Here is a 17,530-nt window from a genome sequence, read left to right on the forward strand (position 1 = left end):
ACAATATTCTGCTTTGTCTCCTGCTAGTGCTGAAAGAGAGGGACCATTCAGACTCAGTCACCTTTGTAGGAAGAAATGATACGTGTTGGTGCACAGGGTGTAATCCAGAGCCAAGGATCAAAGACATTTAAACGAGCCTTCATCCTGCTTCCCTTCAGCTTGAGATCCAGCGTGCAGCCCCTTCTTTCTACCAAGTACGTGCCCTTCCTGTCGGTAAAATCATGCCCAGTAGAAAACTTGGATTAATCGCTGCTTCTTCACATCACTGTGGCACTCTGGGCACTTCCTCACCATCTGTATAAATAAATGAACACAATAGATAATATATGAAATTTCTCTATCAAGTTTGCAGCTGTCCAATATGAACCAGAAGCCACGCCAAATCATTTGACAGTCCCCAAGATATCGGATCTACTAGTTTTAAATACAGTGTTACCATGCAGTCAGTTATTTAACTGCTGGTAAGAAAAGGAGGAAAAATAAATCCTCTCAGTGAAGCAGCAACAAACTTTACAGCAGTTGTCTCAGATTAATTACAGCTATGACATGACTGGAAGACTGAAATACAGGAAGGAGGAAACAGAGAACCTGCAGGAGCGGTTGTGAAGTACAGATGTGCTTCATACTAGTAAAATCCTGTGAGATGGCTGATGAGTTCCCTGAACTCCTGCTTCCTCTTGCACAGATGAGAAGGAAGTGATCTCCTGGGCATACCAGGATATTGATGATATATGTGGTCATGACCAAGAGCTTTGCAGGGGAACCAAGTACATTTATTTCTTCATACCACCCCACCCCTTTCCTGGTTAACAGCAGAAAACCGGGTACATGGGGCAACCATTTCCCACTCAGGTTTCAGTCTGTTTCTTCACTAATCTTAAAGTTTGGTCTTTAGAATCAGAGACTGGTTTGGGTTGGAAGGGACCTTAAAGCTCATCCAGTCCCAACCCCCCTGCCAGCAGCAGGGACACCTTCCACTAGACCAGGTTGCTCAAAGCCTCATCCAACCTGGCCTTGAACACTTCCAGGGAGGAGCAGCCACAGCTTCTCTGGCCAACCTGGGCCAGTGTCTCACCATCCTCACAGCAAAGAATTTCTTCCTAATATCTAATCTAAATCTTAGCCATCTGACCTGCAGATGAACCCCAATTGTTCTTTTTATATATTGCAAATTACTAGTAAAAGTAAAATGCTCTGCTTATTTCAAAAGTGAGAAAGGAAAAAATAATAATAATAAAAAATTAGTCTTTGAGAAAATTGCCAGCTCAGGAGGCTAAAATGATGGTCACCTACATCAGTGGCACTGTGCAGGCTTCCCTACAGTATGGAAGTTAATTATTGTAGCAAAAGATGTAGATTTGGACACTAATATTTTGATTCCAGAAACATTCTTTGAAATACCATAAATGGAGGGGGAGAGGAAAACCCACTTCACCTCCCAGTAGACAGTGACTTGTCAAAGAGCTCTGAAAATTTTAAATGTAACATATGACTGTGAAATCTTATTTCCTCATATTACAAATAATCTAAATGAGAATAACTCAATCTGTCTGGAATACCCACAAAAAAGAGCATAAGTGAGTGATGCATTTAAACATTGAAAAGCAGCAACAGACCCCTGCACAGGAAACTAAACCCAAAAGCAGCGTTTACCGGCACAGACTCCGCAAGGTTTCCCTTGACACACTCAAAATCACCCAACATGGATCAGCACTAATCCCTCCAATATCCTTCCAGCTGCAGGGAATTCTGTCTGCTCCTCTAAAACATTCCAAAATTATTCACTGCCTCTCCCTACCACTAAGCTGTTTCAGTAAAATAATAAATTGGAAAAGGCACCACAACTTGCAAAATCCAAGTCATTGCTTTTTGAATGACAGGCTGTTAGTCACTTCCTCACAGGGCACCAGGCACCCGAGTGCTTCGGAGCTGAAGAAACACAGTGAGTAACTTGTTAGCAAAGAAACAAGGTGTTTTTAAATCCAGCCCAGTCAGTGGTGACAAAGCCCAATGCCATCTGATGAGAACAAACATGGTTGCTCATTTCCTGCTTGTAAGGGCAACTCGATCAGCCCTCGCCACAAATGGAATCAATTGTCTGTACAACCAACAGACACGTGGGGAGGAATGCGGATGGAAGTGTTGGGAGATGGTTCCTCTGGGATCAGTTTTAGATAAACTTGGAATGATTACCTTCCTGTTTGCAATCCTCTGCTCTGAACCAAGCTGTTCTTCCTTCTCATCTGCACGACTAGCAGAGAAGAGTTCTGCCTCATCACTGGGAGAAGTATCTTTCTCCATCAGTCCTCAACTCATATCCCAAACTATAAGATATTTGACTTTTCATGAACCAAACTACACTGGACTCGTATCATAAACAAGCTAACATTAGTGCATGCTGAGATCCATTCATCGCTAGAAGGGTTTGCCATAAGAAAAGGTGACGAGTTGTTTCACGTTCTCCATAACAAAAGCTATAGAACATCAGTCATGCTGAGCCTTGAGGTGCTCAACCTGTAGAGCAAAAGTTGTCAGCTGGCGAGAGGATGACACTCTGACACTCCCCACACCCAACAGTTTGTTGTTGAGAGCAAGAAAAACAACATTCTTAGAAACCAGGACTTTGATGTGTGTTGTCTAGGGAGGAGGTAGTGTTGGTGTGTGTAGAAAGACTCCAAAGGTGCCCTTATGAAGGACAGGACTTTATAAACAAGCAGGGCATTAAACTGAACTAGCAAGAAGCAGGTTCAAAATGACAACAAAAAACTGAGACAGTTCTGCACATAAGATTTGGCTAAGCTGTGGAAGTGCTTGCTGTAGGACACGGATGACGAGTTCATTTGTGTTCAAAGGGAACTGGATGATGGAAATACATCAGAGGTTTCTTAATATGCAGAAGAAACCTTTGGCTCAGGGATTTCTTGTGCTACAAATAGCTTTGGGGTGGAGAGATTATCTGCAAGAATGCCATGTTCTTTTCTCCTTTCCTAGCAGCCCTTTTTCAGCCACTGCCAGAGACAGAATGCTGGGTTGGACAAACCTCTACTGTGACGCAGTACATCTGCTATCACGTTCTGATTACTTGCTTCAAATCATATCTGTCTTTCCTGACCCTTACAAATCCTAAGGCTGTCCTCACCTCACAGGGCTGTGATAGCCTACCACAAAGAAAAGCTCTGATTCAGCTTGCTAAGAAAAAACACAGATACTTCCTTTCCCCTGCCACCACCTGGTACAACGTGGGATGAAGTTTCACTGTAACTGGCAAGTTATTCAGGTAAGTGGCAAATACGGAAGTTATTAATAACAAATGACCCATGGGGAATGACTCATTTCCCCAAACAGAGCTTTGTATTGGATATCTGAATAGAACAGAGGGAATACTTCCAGTTGGAAGGGACCTACAATGATCATCTAGTCCAATGCTCAATGATTTAATTGAACAAAAGTTCAAGTATATTATTAAGGGCATCAACCACATCTCCAAGAAGCCAGTTCCAGTGTCTGACCACCTTCTCAGTAAAGAAACATTTCCCAACATCTAGTCTGAACCTCCCCTGATGCAGCTTTGAACTGCTCCCACACATCCTGCCACTGGATACCAGGGAGAAGAGATCAGCACATCCCTCTCCACATCCCCTCCTTGGGAAGCTGCAGAGAGCAATGAGGTTGCCCTCTCAGCCACCTTCCTCCAAACTAGACAAACCCAAAGTCCTCAGCTGCTCTCAACAGGACAATCCTTCCAGTTCTTCCACCAGCTTTGCTGCCCTCCTCTGAATTCATTCAAGTACCTGAATCTGCAACACAGTCTAATCCAGCAGTCCAGACTATTTTAATCCCCAGTCTGAGATGTACAATCAGAAAAAGGAGTGATTAAAAAAAACAAAAATTGAGGCTGAGCAAGTTCTGTGATTTATCTACGAGCTATGGAAATGCACATGAACTTGGGGATTACCAACTTCAGGACAAAAACCACAGGACAGACAGTAGTTCTAATTTTGTGGATTCTTAAGCTGATGAAACAACAGTTACAAGTTACATCTTACTGGCAAAAGGAGAGTTTTTCCCCCCCAGACATTTATAAGATAAAAATTTATGGGGTGAGATAAGATAACCTCCCTGTGGGATAATAAATGTTTGCCTAACCAAAAAAGCTCCCCAGGGAGCTCATTCTCAAGCAGCAGAAATTATAAATACATGCCAGCAAAATTCTTGTCATGGCTTTCCTAGAGTCTTTTCCATGGAGGACATTGATTGTCAGAAGTTCATCCCCATTATACTTTGGCAATTAAAGGAAACATTGAGTATTCAGTGGTAATGCCCATGCAAGGAATTGGTTTGACTGCCCAATCTGCAGCAAATGTGAATGTCTTCATGGCATAGCAGACTGAGGATGAAATTTAGTTGGCCAGCTAATCTGAATTCCCTCTAGGAGATATATGTCTGAGAACATCAGTCTGGACATTATTCTATATTCCTCTTGGACCAAGTCTTGGTTGTTATATTTTATTTGGATGTTAATTTACTGTTCATTTTCTACACTTAGAATCATCCAATTAGAATGGTATGGATTGAAAGGGACCTCAAAGATCATCTAGTTCTTAGCTGACATAATCCAGTGTCATCTTCCTGAGAAGACCACCTTCCTCTGGAACTTAGAGTGACCGATTATTTTGTACTTGCTTATAGATTCACAGGTTGAAGAAATGTCTTTTCTTTCTGTACAGTTTTCAGGCAGGTTCCCGAACCCCATTCATTAGTAGCCTCCTCCATCACCTATGAATGTTTAGAAACTGCTCGACTCTTGTATTAGATTTCCATGCCCAGAGTCACAGACTCTACCAAACACATGTACCGTGGGATCAGTTACATCCTCTTACCTAAAGAATTCCAACCACTAATTTACTCAGCCAAGAAAACCAAAGGACAGGGTAACATAGGAGATATTTGAGCATGGATTTGCCTCATGTCATGATAATGCTTTAGAGTAGGTTTTTAGATGGGGAAGATAATGAAACTAAGCAAGAAAAAAAAAAAATAAAATAAAGGTTCCAATTTCTTTTTTTTTCCAAGTTGACTCCACAGCTTGTTGCCTGCACAGTTCTAGATGGGAAAACATTTGGAGGAAGCTGAGAAGGAGCTGCAAAGGTGTAAAAAAGTCAGCATATGGCAAAGGTCTGCCTCCAATCACACTGCACAACATGGAAAGTAATAAAACAAGTGGTGAATCTTCCATCAGGATTTAGGTGTTCTCTCTTTGGAAACAGAGGAATTCTGTTTCCAGGGATGTCCACACGGTTCTAGAAAAGCACAAAATTTACCGGCAGTTTCAGGAAAAACTGAAACTAATAAACAAGATAACCTTTAAGAACTGATCCCAGCACGTTTTACAGCAAGTGAATTCACATAATGGACATTTAAAAGGCACATCATCCTCAGATTTGCAGTTAGAGCACTGGAACCTTCCTAAAACAGAGAGAGAGAAAGGGGCAGGGAGAGAGGGGGGGAGAGAAAGAAAGGGAAGAAATGACTAAATTCCAGTAATCACCTGTGAAATACTCATGCATACACATTTTCAGTGCAGTCCAGAAAACAATGACTATGAGCTTTATGAACCACCTTAACAGTGCCCTCTTACATTACTTCTTTCACGTGACCTCACTCACGTCTCTTGGTGCTTCAGATCCCCATTTAGAAACCGAGGTTACATCCTCAATTTACAAGGAAGTCAAGAAAAAATCCTTAAGTTCTCAGGAAACTATTACATCATTGCAATAAAAGACAATGAAGTACTCTGAGGGAGCATAAGCAAGCTGCAGAAAGTACAAATTCTCCTTAGCAAACGCAATAATCACTAATGCACCTCAGCAAATCCAGGCATGAACCAGGATAATTTAATAGATTATCAGCATAATTCTCATTACTACAATTTATCTTTATTCCCCAGCATTAGAGAATTGTATCCAAAATCTCACCTATACCTACCACACTCCAGCTCCATCTCCAGGGGGAAGACAGGCACAGCTCCAGGGTCTGTGGGTGCTCTTATGTTACTTGTTTCTTTTGATACTTGGGTCTTTGGTATTTCAGGTTTGCTTTTCTGGTTAAAGCAGAAGGAGGAAATCTTCCTCTGAATTTTCTCTGGCACCTCACCTTTAGAAGTGTCTGTATTTGGTTATAAAAAAACACCCCCAAAAAATAGCATAAAAACCAGTATAAATGCAGAACACAATACACAGACTCAGCAAAACACAATCAGCAGTGAGTTCAGTAAGTTCTCGTTGTATAAGAACAACAAAAGAATTTCAATTTTTTTTTTTAATGCCATACTACTTGGGAATAGAAGTTTGTGGTACTAATGCACATTATTACTGAAAGGGACCCTTTCTATTGAAATAATTCTGTGGCAAATCCTTCCTAGACACAGTGGATCTTGATCCACTCCTGCCTCCCCCCAGTTTGGGGGGAAAAGGTGCAAAAATTCTGCCTTCACCCATAACACACTTCACAGTTTAAAGAAAATGGAATTATTACTAATTTTCTTCTTTTTTCTTTATCTTACACTTCTTCTGTGCTTGAGGTGGAGTTTTTTTTTGTGGGTTTATTTTTTAAAACACAATTTTTTTTTTCCAAGTTGACTCCACAGCTTGTTGCCTGCACAGTTCTAGATGGGAAAACATTTGGAGGAAGCTGAGAAGGAGCTGCAAAGGTGTAAAAAAGTCAGCATATGGCAAAGGTCTGCCTCCAATCACACTGCACAACATGGAAAGTAATAAAACAAGTGGTGAATCTTCCATCAGGATTTAGGTGTTCTCTCTTTGGAAACAGAGGAATTCTGTTTCCAGGGATGTCCACACGGTTCTAGAAAAGCACAAAATTTACCGGCAGTTTCAGGAAAAACTGAAACTAATAAACAAGATAACCTTTAAGAACTGATCCCAGCACGTTTTACAGCAAGTGAATTCACATAATGGACATTTAAAAGGCACATCATCCTCAGATTTGCAGTTAGAGCACTGGAACCTTCCTAAAACAGAGAGAGAGAAAGGGGCAGGGAGAGAGGGGGGGAGAGAAAGAAAGGGAAGAAATGACTAAATTCCAGTAATCACCTGTGAAATACTCATGCATACACATTTTCAGTGCAGTCCAGAAAACAATGACTATGAGCTTTATGAACCACCTTAACAGTGCCCTCTTACATTACTTCTTTCACGTGACCTCACTCACGTCTCTTGGTGCTTCAGATCCCCATTTAGAAACCGAGGTTACATCCTCAATTTACAAGGAAGTCAAGAAAAAATCCTTAAGTTCTCAGGAAACTATTACATCATTGCAATAAAAGACAATGAAGTACTCTGAGGGAGCATAAGCAAGCTGCAGAAAGTACAAATTCTCCTTAGCAAACGCAATAATCACTAATGCACCTCAGCAAATCCAGGCATGAACCAGGATAATTTAATAGATTATCAGCATAATTCTCATTACTACAATTTATCTTTATTCCCCAGCATTAGAGAATTGTATCCAAAATCTCACCTATACCTACCACACTCCAGCTCCATCTCCAGGGGGAAGACAGGCACAGCTCCAGGGTCTGTGGGTGCTCTTATGTTACTTGTTTCTTTTGATAATTGGGTCTTTGGTATTTCAGGTTTGCTTTTCTGGTTAAAGCAGAAGGAGGAAATCTTCCTCTGAATTTTCTCTGGCACCTCACCTTTAGAAGTGTCTGTATTTGGTTATAAAAAAACACCCCCAAAAAATAGCATAAAAACCAGTATAAATGCAGAACACAATACACAGACTCAGCAAAACACAATCAGCAGTGAGTTCAGTAAGTTCTCGTTGTATAAGAACAACAAAAGAATTTCAATTTTTTTTTTTAATGCCATACTACTTGGGAATAGAAGTTTGTGGTACTAATGCACATTATTACTGAAAGGGACCCTTTCTATTGAAATAATTCTGTGGCAAATCCTTCCTAGACACAGTGGATCTTGATCCACTCCTGCCTCCCCCCAGTTTGGGTGTAAAAATTCTGCCTTCACCCATAACACACTTCCGAGTTGGAAGTGGAACTATTACTAATTTTCTTCTTGTTTCTCTATCTTACACTTCTTCTGTGCATGAGGTGGAGGGTTTTTTTGTGGGTTTATTTTTTAAAACACAATTTGGACATGGATAATTGTTTTGATCTTCCTCTACACACCTAGTGCAGAGAGGCCATAGTCTATAGCCAAGGCTGTTGGACTTTACCCATCATAATAAAAAAATAACATTCTAAACTTCAGACAAATGTTCGTTCCCCACCTTGTACACGGCTGTTTTCTCCTCTAGTGCACCAGCTCTTCAAACTCAGAGTGCTCCCTTCAGCTTGCACCTGCTGTTGTAATTGCTTCTCTCCCTCGCCACAGACCATTCCAGTCAGATCTTTACACATCTCTCTGAAATGCTCTTTGTGATGAGGGCGCACAAACATGTCAAACCCTGTCCAAAAGAAAATACAGTCAAATGGAGAGGAAAAGGAATGCCTGACCATGGAAGACTCCTTGCTTGGGAGGGGAGAAATTCTTTGGAAGCTGAACATCAGCCACTTTCCTCAGAGTATCTTCAGGTTGGTGGAACGTTTGATATTTTTGTTGATTTTGTAATTATGGGATTTTCCTTGCCAGAAGGCAGATGAGTATTTAGTATGGAAAGTAATCCCAACTTACCTCAAAATTCCTCCATTCTCTACAGTTAAGCATAAATACCTGATCCAGCCCTTCACCTGACAACTGATTTAGTGAAAACAGATAGATACACAATATCTGAAAAGACTTTCTCCAAAAGGAAATTTCTTCTTACTGTTTGGTTGACAAGGATTCACAACACACATTCAGAAATTCTAAAAAAAATCTCGATTATGACTTACTGCCAAGCACAGACAATGGTACCACAAAGTCCTCTGAGGTTGACACATTTGCTCAGTAAAGAGACTGACTCTCTGGGAGAAAGAACGCTCAAGGGGAGATTATGACTCACAGTGCCACACGGTTCATTTCCCTCCCACTCTTCATTGTGTCAAGACTAATCTGACTAGTTAAAGCACCAGAAAAAAAAAATTCTAAAAATTTTGAAACTATGACATCTATTCAAGGTCAGTGGAGTACTTATTGTTATTTCCTAAGGACAACAAACAAAACTACATCAGCATTTCCCAGCATACACTGTATGTACCATTTCCTGCAGAGGAGTTCACACCAGACATGTGGGAGAAGGTGGAACCGAGGTGTTACATAGCACAAGTCAAGATGTCTCCATCAAGGCAATCAAGAGCAGCATAAAATCCATCTTCTTCTTTAAAAAAACAAACCAAAAAAACCCCCAAAACAATAATTTCCAATTTTGAAAACTTGTGGTTTCCTAAATCCTTTCATCATTAAATCCAAGAAAGGAAAAAAAAACCCAAAACAAACCACTTCTGAGAAAATAAATATCAGCTTGAAATTTCTAGAAGATTATTACAATGATAAGGATACTAAATTATGACACAGTTCCATAACTATTCCCAGGTAAAGCTCTGTAGAAGAACAGTCAAAGCTGTGATTGCTTATCCCAAAAGCTGGGAGTGATCAAGAGCTTAGCACCAGTACAGCAATCAATGGTCAAGAGAACAAAATTGAGTCAGTGCTCTGTCTTCTCTAAAGAGCAATCACTTGTAGTAATTGAGGAGCAAAAAAAAAAGGTAATGAAATAATTTGAGTGAAGTTAGCTTGACTGAAGGTTAGGACTGGAATTACTGAGGTCTCATCTAATGCTTTTAATGGACAATTTCCAACTGAACAAACAGAGAAAACATTTTATAACCTTGACACTTTTTGCTCTCTGAATGACATTCATTGAACACATCTTTTCAGCTGCTCCATTTATCTCCTTTGCTAAACCAAAAAATGGGAGAGGTGAAGTTTACCAACGGTAAAAGTTTTTCCTAAAATTGGAGACTTTGCAAACTAATGAGCAGTGAAAGGTTATTGCTCACATGAGATCACAGCACCTACATCTTCTTCTCAACTGAATAAAATGACTTCTTAAAAAAAAAATCCCTTACTTTGTAGGAGATGAAAGTCTTCTGGCCTCTCCGTGGTGAGGGCTGCTATCACTGATATCATAGCTCCATAGTCATCTGTCTTCTTGTAAGATAACAACGCTTCATAGAAACGGCTGTAAGTGCTTTTGTTCAAAGCCCTTTTCACATCGTTGAGATAAGTAGCCCTCAGCACCTGGTGGTGGTCTCTCCTAGAGCTTGAGGCTTTTTCAGTGTCTTTCCTTGGAGCTCGACTGGCATTCTGCCCTAAAAGACAAAGAACACACATGAGCAGGGTCTGGAGAGGAACAAACAGGTCACTCCTCTATACCTCCCTCTGACATGGCCTTGGGCAGAGCCAAGACCTGCACCTGGAAATGGCAACCGAGCACATTAATTCTGGGGATCGCTTTTAGCATCTTCTGGAGGGTTTTTTTTTTTATCTTTTAAATGGAGAAGTGTGTCAAATGGTCACTAGGGAATGAGAAAAAGGTGCCACAGAAGACACTGTGCATGGAGGTCAGCAATAAATCAGGTTTTGTGCTCCACTGAAGGAGTAGAAGCATTGTAAACAGATGGCTTAACCAACTATGCTGGGCTAACACATGGACGAGTAAATTCTTGAGAGCAGTTTTAAGTAATAGATTTCCCCCCACTTATTAATCAAAGGAGAAAAGGCACATATCATATGGTGGGGTTGGAAGGGACCTCAGGAGATCATCCAGTCCAAGCCCCCTGCCAAAGCAGGTTCATCTCGAGCAGGTTGCACAGGAAAGTGTCCAGGTGGGTTTGAACATCTCCAGAGATGGAGACTCCACACCCTCTCTGGGCAGCCTGTCCCAGGGCTCTGGTACCCTCACAGGAAAGAAGTTTTTCCTCATCTTCAGATGGAAAAATATACATGTGTGTGTTTCCTAACAGGAAAATATAAGGTCAGAAAACAATATCTAACCTGCAGGATAGCACAAGAGCAATGGAGGAACACAACAGAAGGTAGAAGCAGCTATGAACACCCTGCTGAATTCCAGGGTGACTTCTGTCAGTCTCTGATTTCTGGTAAGTTCTGGTTTGCATATTACAGGCATGCAAATGTGGGTGAAGTATATGATAAGAAACTGATGTAAATTAACCAGCCACATCTTTTGTTATTTAGATCTTTATTCTCCACTAAAGAAATTTTGAAGTTAAAGAAGACAATGAAGTTTTATAAGATGGGCTAAGGTCAGTTTCCTGAAAGGGGAAAAACATGGGTGTGAATTTTATAATCAGTATCTTTTATTGCACAGCATACAGCTTTCTGCCACTTTCACAGGAACATGCTCTACCTGAGGAGTGAGCAACAGAAATAATACATACACGTATTGCTATTATTTTCTCAATTACTTTTAGTGGAAACAAGTTTCTGTGAAAAAAAAAATAAAAATCAATCTCATGGACCTCAGGACAAAACAATTACCAAAGGTTTTGGTTTGTTCTGTTCAGATGTTCTTAAAAATACAAAACGAAACAGGAAAACAAATCAAAAGCAACAACATAGCTTCATACAAGAAAAACTTTTAAAGCCTTCCAGGAAACATTAGGGGTTTATTTATTTATTTATTTTTAGAAGAAAGGATTAGCCTTTGACTATTCTTTACCCTCTAAAGAAAGACTTGTAAGCTGTCTGACTATCCTACTCATTTCCTTGTGATAAATACAAAAAATTCCCAGCTATTCTCAGGAAGATCTGTAATCAAATAATAAGTGAGCCTTTGACTTCAAAGATAAATACAGGACAGTAGGAAATTAGAGGGATGCATACAGAGGCTACGTGCAGTTGTGAGAATACACTTGCTAGTCTTTGTTTCTGCAGAAAAAACAGACTGACCACATGAGGAATGTACCCATTGCCAATAACAAAACAGGAACTGTTTTTTTTCTTCATACCTGGACTCACATTGACCTAACCTAAAACTACACTCCTTGAATGGCTCTCTTTCATGAACCCTGGAGAAACAGGAAGCCCAGCAGTCTTGTGCTCAACTCACCCTTTCCCCTCACTGACGTACACAAGGCGAGTCTCTGGTGCAAACTTCTGGCTTTAGCTGGTTTCTTTCACATGCACCTTGATTTAATTTATCAGCTTTTGTGTTTCGTTTCATACAATCCTTGCTGAAAATTCCCCAATTACCATCACTCCTACCTACAGACAGTGAGCCATTGTGTGAGGGGAACACAAAAAACATTGGTTCCCACCACGAGAATTTACAGACGGTGACAAAATAAAACGTAACAGGTGTTACCTTGGGACTGTGTTTTTATTTAACGTGAAGCATACCTGCACTAGTCAGTCCTGTTGTCAAATGGAATCCTCCCCGGTTCAGGTGGAGCCCAGGGTTTAGCTGAGCACATGAGTCCTTTGAGAACACAGTCTTCTGCTGACTCTGGTTTTCTTCTGTGAAATCAAACCAGTCCGTTAACAGTGAACTTAGGGAAGGATGAACACAGAACGGTGCATTTCAAAGTATGTCATTCTATGCTGAAAACACCTAAAGATGGAGATGTGTTTCTCTGACAAGAGTGGATGAGATGACACCCTGCTTTTTTAGGACTTAATTGTTCCAGGGTTCCAAAAGATTTCAGAAGCTCTGTGAGGACATGGTTACCCTCTGTTCACAATTCTGGTGGCATTACATGGGTAGCAAAGAAGACACACACACACACACAAAGTTTTTAAATCCCCAGACTAAACTAAGGATTTAAACAGACCTGTAAAATCCCCTTCTGAAAGAAAATGGCATCAGTACTAACTATGCAGTAACTAATGCTCATGCATCTGCGTATGCTCACGGGAAGGCAGGTAAGAGGATCATGCAGAGCAGAGAATTAGCTTAATATTGACTAAAGTAAATTGCTTTCCCTCCTTGCATTTCTACAGAGGCATCTTGCTCTACAACTGGGTAACATCCACCAAACGATGCAAGCTCCTCACCTGTTTTCTTGGCTAGTATCTCTCTCTCTTCCCGCAAGAGGCTGTGCTCAGGTTTGTAGCCACAGCCCACACCAGTCAGATTGCAGCATGCTTCATCAAACTGTTTTTTATGTTGAGGTCGAACAAACTGGTAAAATTCTTTTATTAGAGAGAAAAGAAGGGAGAGGGAAAAAAAATAAATCAGTCCACAACAGCTAATAAATGCCACAGAAACCTACAATGGCATCTAAGTGACTTAAAATCTCAATGTTGTTAGTGAATATCTGTACAATAAGCAAACTTATATGTTACACACAAGTCAGCTATCATGCAAACTTCCAGCAGTATTATTACCAGTAGGTAATAACTAATTTTTTCACTGTAGGTATGAAGTAGCTCACCTTCCAGTGAAACAGGTACTTGCAACAAAAGGTCACAAGCGACCTCATACACCGTGAGGTCCAAGTATCTGTTAGGCTGATACTCTGAGTAACAACACCTCATCTTAGTCACCATGAAATGCTTGCCAACCAAAAGCCTAAATGGCAAATGAACTTTAGGTTTTGAGTGCCTGCCACTTTTGAAAACTAGATTTAGGCCTTAATTTGGTGATCAAATATTTTCTTATTTATATAGCAAGATCAGCAAATTGGGAAACAAACTGAGGCTACTATCAGTACTAAACACTCAGAGTGAGCTTCCCATTCCTTAACCTGAATGTTAAACAATTTACAAGCTGCATAACTAGGCTTTTTTATTTTAGTAGATGAAAAAAGTCAGAGAAATCTGCTCATTTGTTCACAAGTTGAGAGAGAAAGGCAAATTCACAGAGAAAACACTCTGTTAAACTAGAAGAAATATTGGTGGGAGTCCAGCTCCTGCCAATGCAGCTGTTAAAAGCCAAGAAAATACCACCTAAACCAGTAAACTATCCACACTTGCCCAGATCACTTGCTTTATACTCACCATTATTTAAATACAAAATTTCTCTAGATATTCTGTTTACTTATTTACTGCTTTAATACTGAAGCCTTAGGAATGCCTCGATCCAACTCACACAACCAAACTCTTGATCACAGGAAATAAGCTATAATAATACTTCTAAGCACAGTTTAAAATAACACAAGCTTCCACAGAAGGTGAGTTTTTTCAGGCCTGTCAAGTTGCAAGCTAACGTGATAATTAGATTGAGAAGATTTTCTATGTGATCTAAGTATATAAAGTGATGAATGTTAGTGATGATCATCCTGATTGATCTGTATCTCAAATCTAAAACAGCTCTGAAATACCCAAGTCTATTTAAAAGACAAAAATCACGTCATATAAATATACCAGGGAAGTCATCATACCTCTTAACAAGATATGCTTTTTTTCATCCTCTATAAAGAGAGAGCTCATTTGAGATAACATAGCATGGAAGTCATCTGTCTTCTTGTACTGCTGAAGAGCCTTAGAGAAGAGGTCATAGTTCTGTTGGCTTAAGGTCTCCTTCACTGTTGCTATGTACAGCGTAGCTCGGGCTTTCTTGGGCTCCGTCGGGTTTGCTTTCTTATCAGCTTGCTGCGAAGACAGGAAGACTTCTCAGTGAACAGTATGACATGAGGGGTTACTCTCATATGAATTCAGATGGAAGCAATATATTTACAATTCCGTCAGCACATAGAACATTAAATGCTTTCAATTATGCAAATGGAGTAAATGTCGTTTCTCTTATTAAGCCTTCTCCTAAGAATAGGATTGTGCAATGAGACTTGGCTGCCTTCTCTAGGAATGTTCCTCTGAAGCAGTCAGTTTTGTCAGCAGAGAAGGTGAACAGCATCACTGCTCTTCTGTGAAGGAATGAACACAATTCTGTCTTGCAGTTATGGTAGTCACCTCCATATCTATGTGTTATTTCTCCCTCCTCAAAAAATCCCAGCTTCAGTGCCACAGAATAAACAAAAATCTAACCACTCTACCTCTGGAAATGTCCAATTAACTGTAAACCAGGAATCTCTGAAGCAGGAGATACAAAGAACAAAAGGTGTTCAAGCATTCTGGTTCCTCTAAGGCATTTCTTGAAGACACCATACACATGAGCAAGCTAGATTACCCTCTCACGTTGGGAAACACTCTTATTCTACAATCACAAGCAGCAGGGACTTGAAAAGGATTCAGAACCACCCCTCCTTTATGAAAGTAACAACATGCTCACACTTTGACGTATAAGCTGTTGGACCCTTGTCATGTGGCTTCACGACAAGAACCAGCATCACTGGGGCAATCCCCTGAGGCACAAATATATTGTTAATTTCCCCAGCTAATTATTTTATCTATTTCTAAACCATGAATCCCTCTAACATCTGTGAGCGTTCATTCCCTCACAGAAGAGCAGTGATGCTGTTCACCTTCTCTGCTGACAAAACTGACTGCTTCAGAGGAACATTCCTAGAGAAGGCAGCCAAGTCTCATTGCACAATTCTATTCTTAGGAGAAGGCTTAATAAGAGAAATGACATTTACTCCAAACCTTGTGGGACAGGCTGACTCATCATGACATCAGATAGCAACAAATGGCAAACAGAGTCTTCTGAAATGAACTTGCTCCTATCTGCACACCTTGAATATTATCAGCTTCAGGATCAGTGACTCCTTTGATCAGTTTCGTTTGCTAGGCAACTGGGAATCTGCCGGAGAGCACCCAGTTAGGGCAGCACCTTGGACAACTACTGGCACACACAGTCACCGCAGGGATTCTCGGGAGTTCATTGTGACTCTTCAGCAACTAGCTGCCTCATGAGTTAAGGGAGTTTGGAGACAAGGCAAAATAATAATGCACAACTGCAAATATAACACACAACAATGACCCACTACAGGTGGGGTTAGGATGTGAACGCTTACCCAAACAAAACCAGTCAGTTATTCCATTTGAGGCTCTACCAACAGTTGGACTAGATGATCATTGTATGACCCTTCCAACTGAACCATTTTATTCTAATCAGAAAGAATGAGATGACCCACCATACATGGTTGATGGGAGAAGGTGTTCACAAAGTAGTCAATGCCAGAAAACAACTATTTTCACCTACTAGCCCTACACCTGAACCTGTGCTTGATTGGGCCTGTGATGTCTAGATCTGAGAAAGAGCATGACAGGAACAGATTTCAGATGAGCACTGTCCTGGTCTAGTGGAAGGTGTCCCTGCTGGGGCGTTGGAACTAGATGATCTTTAAGGTCCCTTCCAACCCAAACCATTCAATGATTCTATGATTCATTCTATGATTCTATGAATATTTACAATTCAGAGAAAAAAAAAATAATTGTTCTGGCATCAGTTATCTGTGTGCCCGGAAATTTCTAATTCAAATTAAAGCTGGCTGCAGATCAAAGGGATGGCACAGATGCATGAAAACACATACTGTATTGCTGACTAGCTTTATTTTCTTCCTTCCTCCTTTCTGCTCATCCGTTAACCTCTTCTCATACTGCAGGGAAAGTGTTGACAGACAATGTGCCTGTGAAGATTAAAAGGAAGAAGAAAGGTAAAAAAAAAGAAAAAAAGCTTCTCAGTGATTGTCAATTTAATTTAGCCATTTCCAGTAGCAAAGCTTGTTAACCCAGTTTGTGAGACCACTCAAGAAAGTGAAACAAGTCACAGTAAATTATTGCAACAGAGCCTGGAAAAGGTAATTAGTTACTGGACAACTCAGAAACAGAGACTAAAATAGAGGAAATTAAAGACAAAGTTGGTCCTGCAGGTGCAAATTCCTGATAAAGCAAAGCTGGACTTACAGCTAACTGCTCCCAGGAGTGTCCACATGCACATGGTAACACAGATACTGTGATGGACGGTGAAGAAAGATATGAAAGCACACTGACCCCATCATCAGTCCAAGCCCAGTGCTTATTAAAATCAGCTCAGTACCAGACTCAGTGAAAGCTGGCTCCCTCAGAGGCACTGCATGTGTCAGGACTACACTCCTCAGATCTCTGGTGCCAGAGGTCATCAGTTTAGGTGCAGCACAAGATGACCCCACAGTTCTCTGCGAGCTGCAGATGAGTAGTCGTGCCAAATCCAGAGAGCAGACACGAGCTGACTCAGTGCCAAGCCGTCAGGACCATCAACTTCTCCAACTTAAGGAAATGCTGAACTGTACTAAAAGCAGTGTAGCTGTGTCAACAAGATTCTGGAGCTGAGTTACTAAGTCCCTGGAGATGTGCCAGGCTTTCCAAAGAATAAGTTCTGGTGTCTATGTCTGGTGGCCCATGGGTGATGGAACCAATTTCTCAATCAGCTGCACACAAGTTAAATATTCGTTATTCTTCTTCGTTTCTCAAAGTCTGTACATTCCCTCTGTTTTGTAGACATCTCTATCCATCTCCCTTAGGCCTCCTTAGATATTCCCCAGATACTCCTTACACCTCCACACTTTCCCTTTGACATTCTTCCCCTAAGCAAACTCCTTAGGTGTGTTGCAATAGGCATTCCGGGAGTCCACACACTAGTCATCAGCCAAGCTGAGTCTGCAAGCCAGCAG

The 17,530-nt window shown here is 40.8% G+C and overlaps 1 protein-coding gene across 1 annotated transcript in view; it reads right to left on the reverse strand.

The window, feature by feature from the left end:
• Positions 1–219: 219 nt before the first annotated feature.
• LOC104524710 (regulator of telomere elongation helicase 1) overlaps positions 220–17,530 on the reverse strand; it is a 46,457-nt gene continuing 29,146 nt past the window's right edge. The window contains 9 exon segments of the mRNA XM_029084888.1: positions 220–294; positions 5,363–5,466; positions 5,986–6,165; positions 8,308–8,484; positions 10,088–10,330; positions 12,381–12,497; positions 13,035–13,172; positions 14,363–14,573; positions 16,412–16,507. Coding sequence (XP_028940721.1) covers positions 220–294; positions 5,363–5,466; positions 5,986–6,165; positions 8,308–8,484; positions 10,088–10,330; positions 12,381–12,497; positions 13,035–13,172; positions 14,363–14,573; positions 16,412–16,507 — 1,341 coding nt within the window.

Source organism: Antrostomus carolinensis, unplaced genomic scaffold, assembly GCF_000700745.2.
Source record: "Antrostomus carolinensis isolate BGI_N321 unplaced genomic scaffold, ASM70074v2 scaffold15435, whole genome shotgun sequence".
NCBI classification, from domain to species: Eukaryota; Metazoa; Chordata; class Aves; order Caprimulgiformes; family Caprimulgidae; genus Antrostomus; species Antrostomus carolinensis.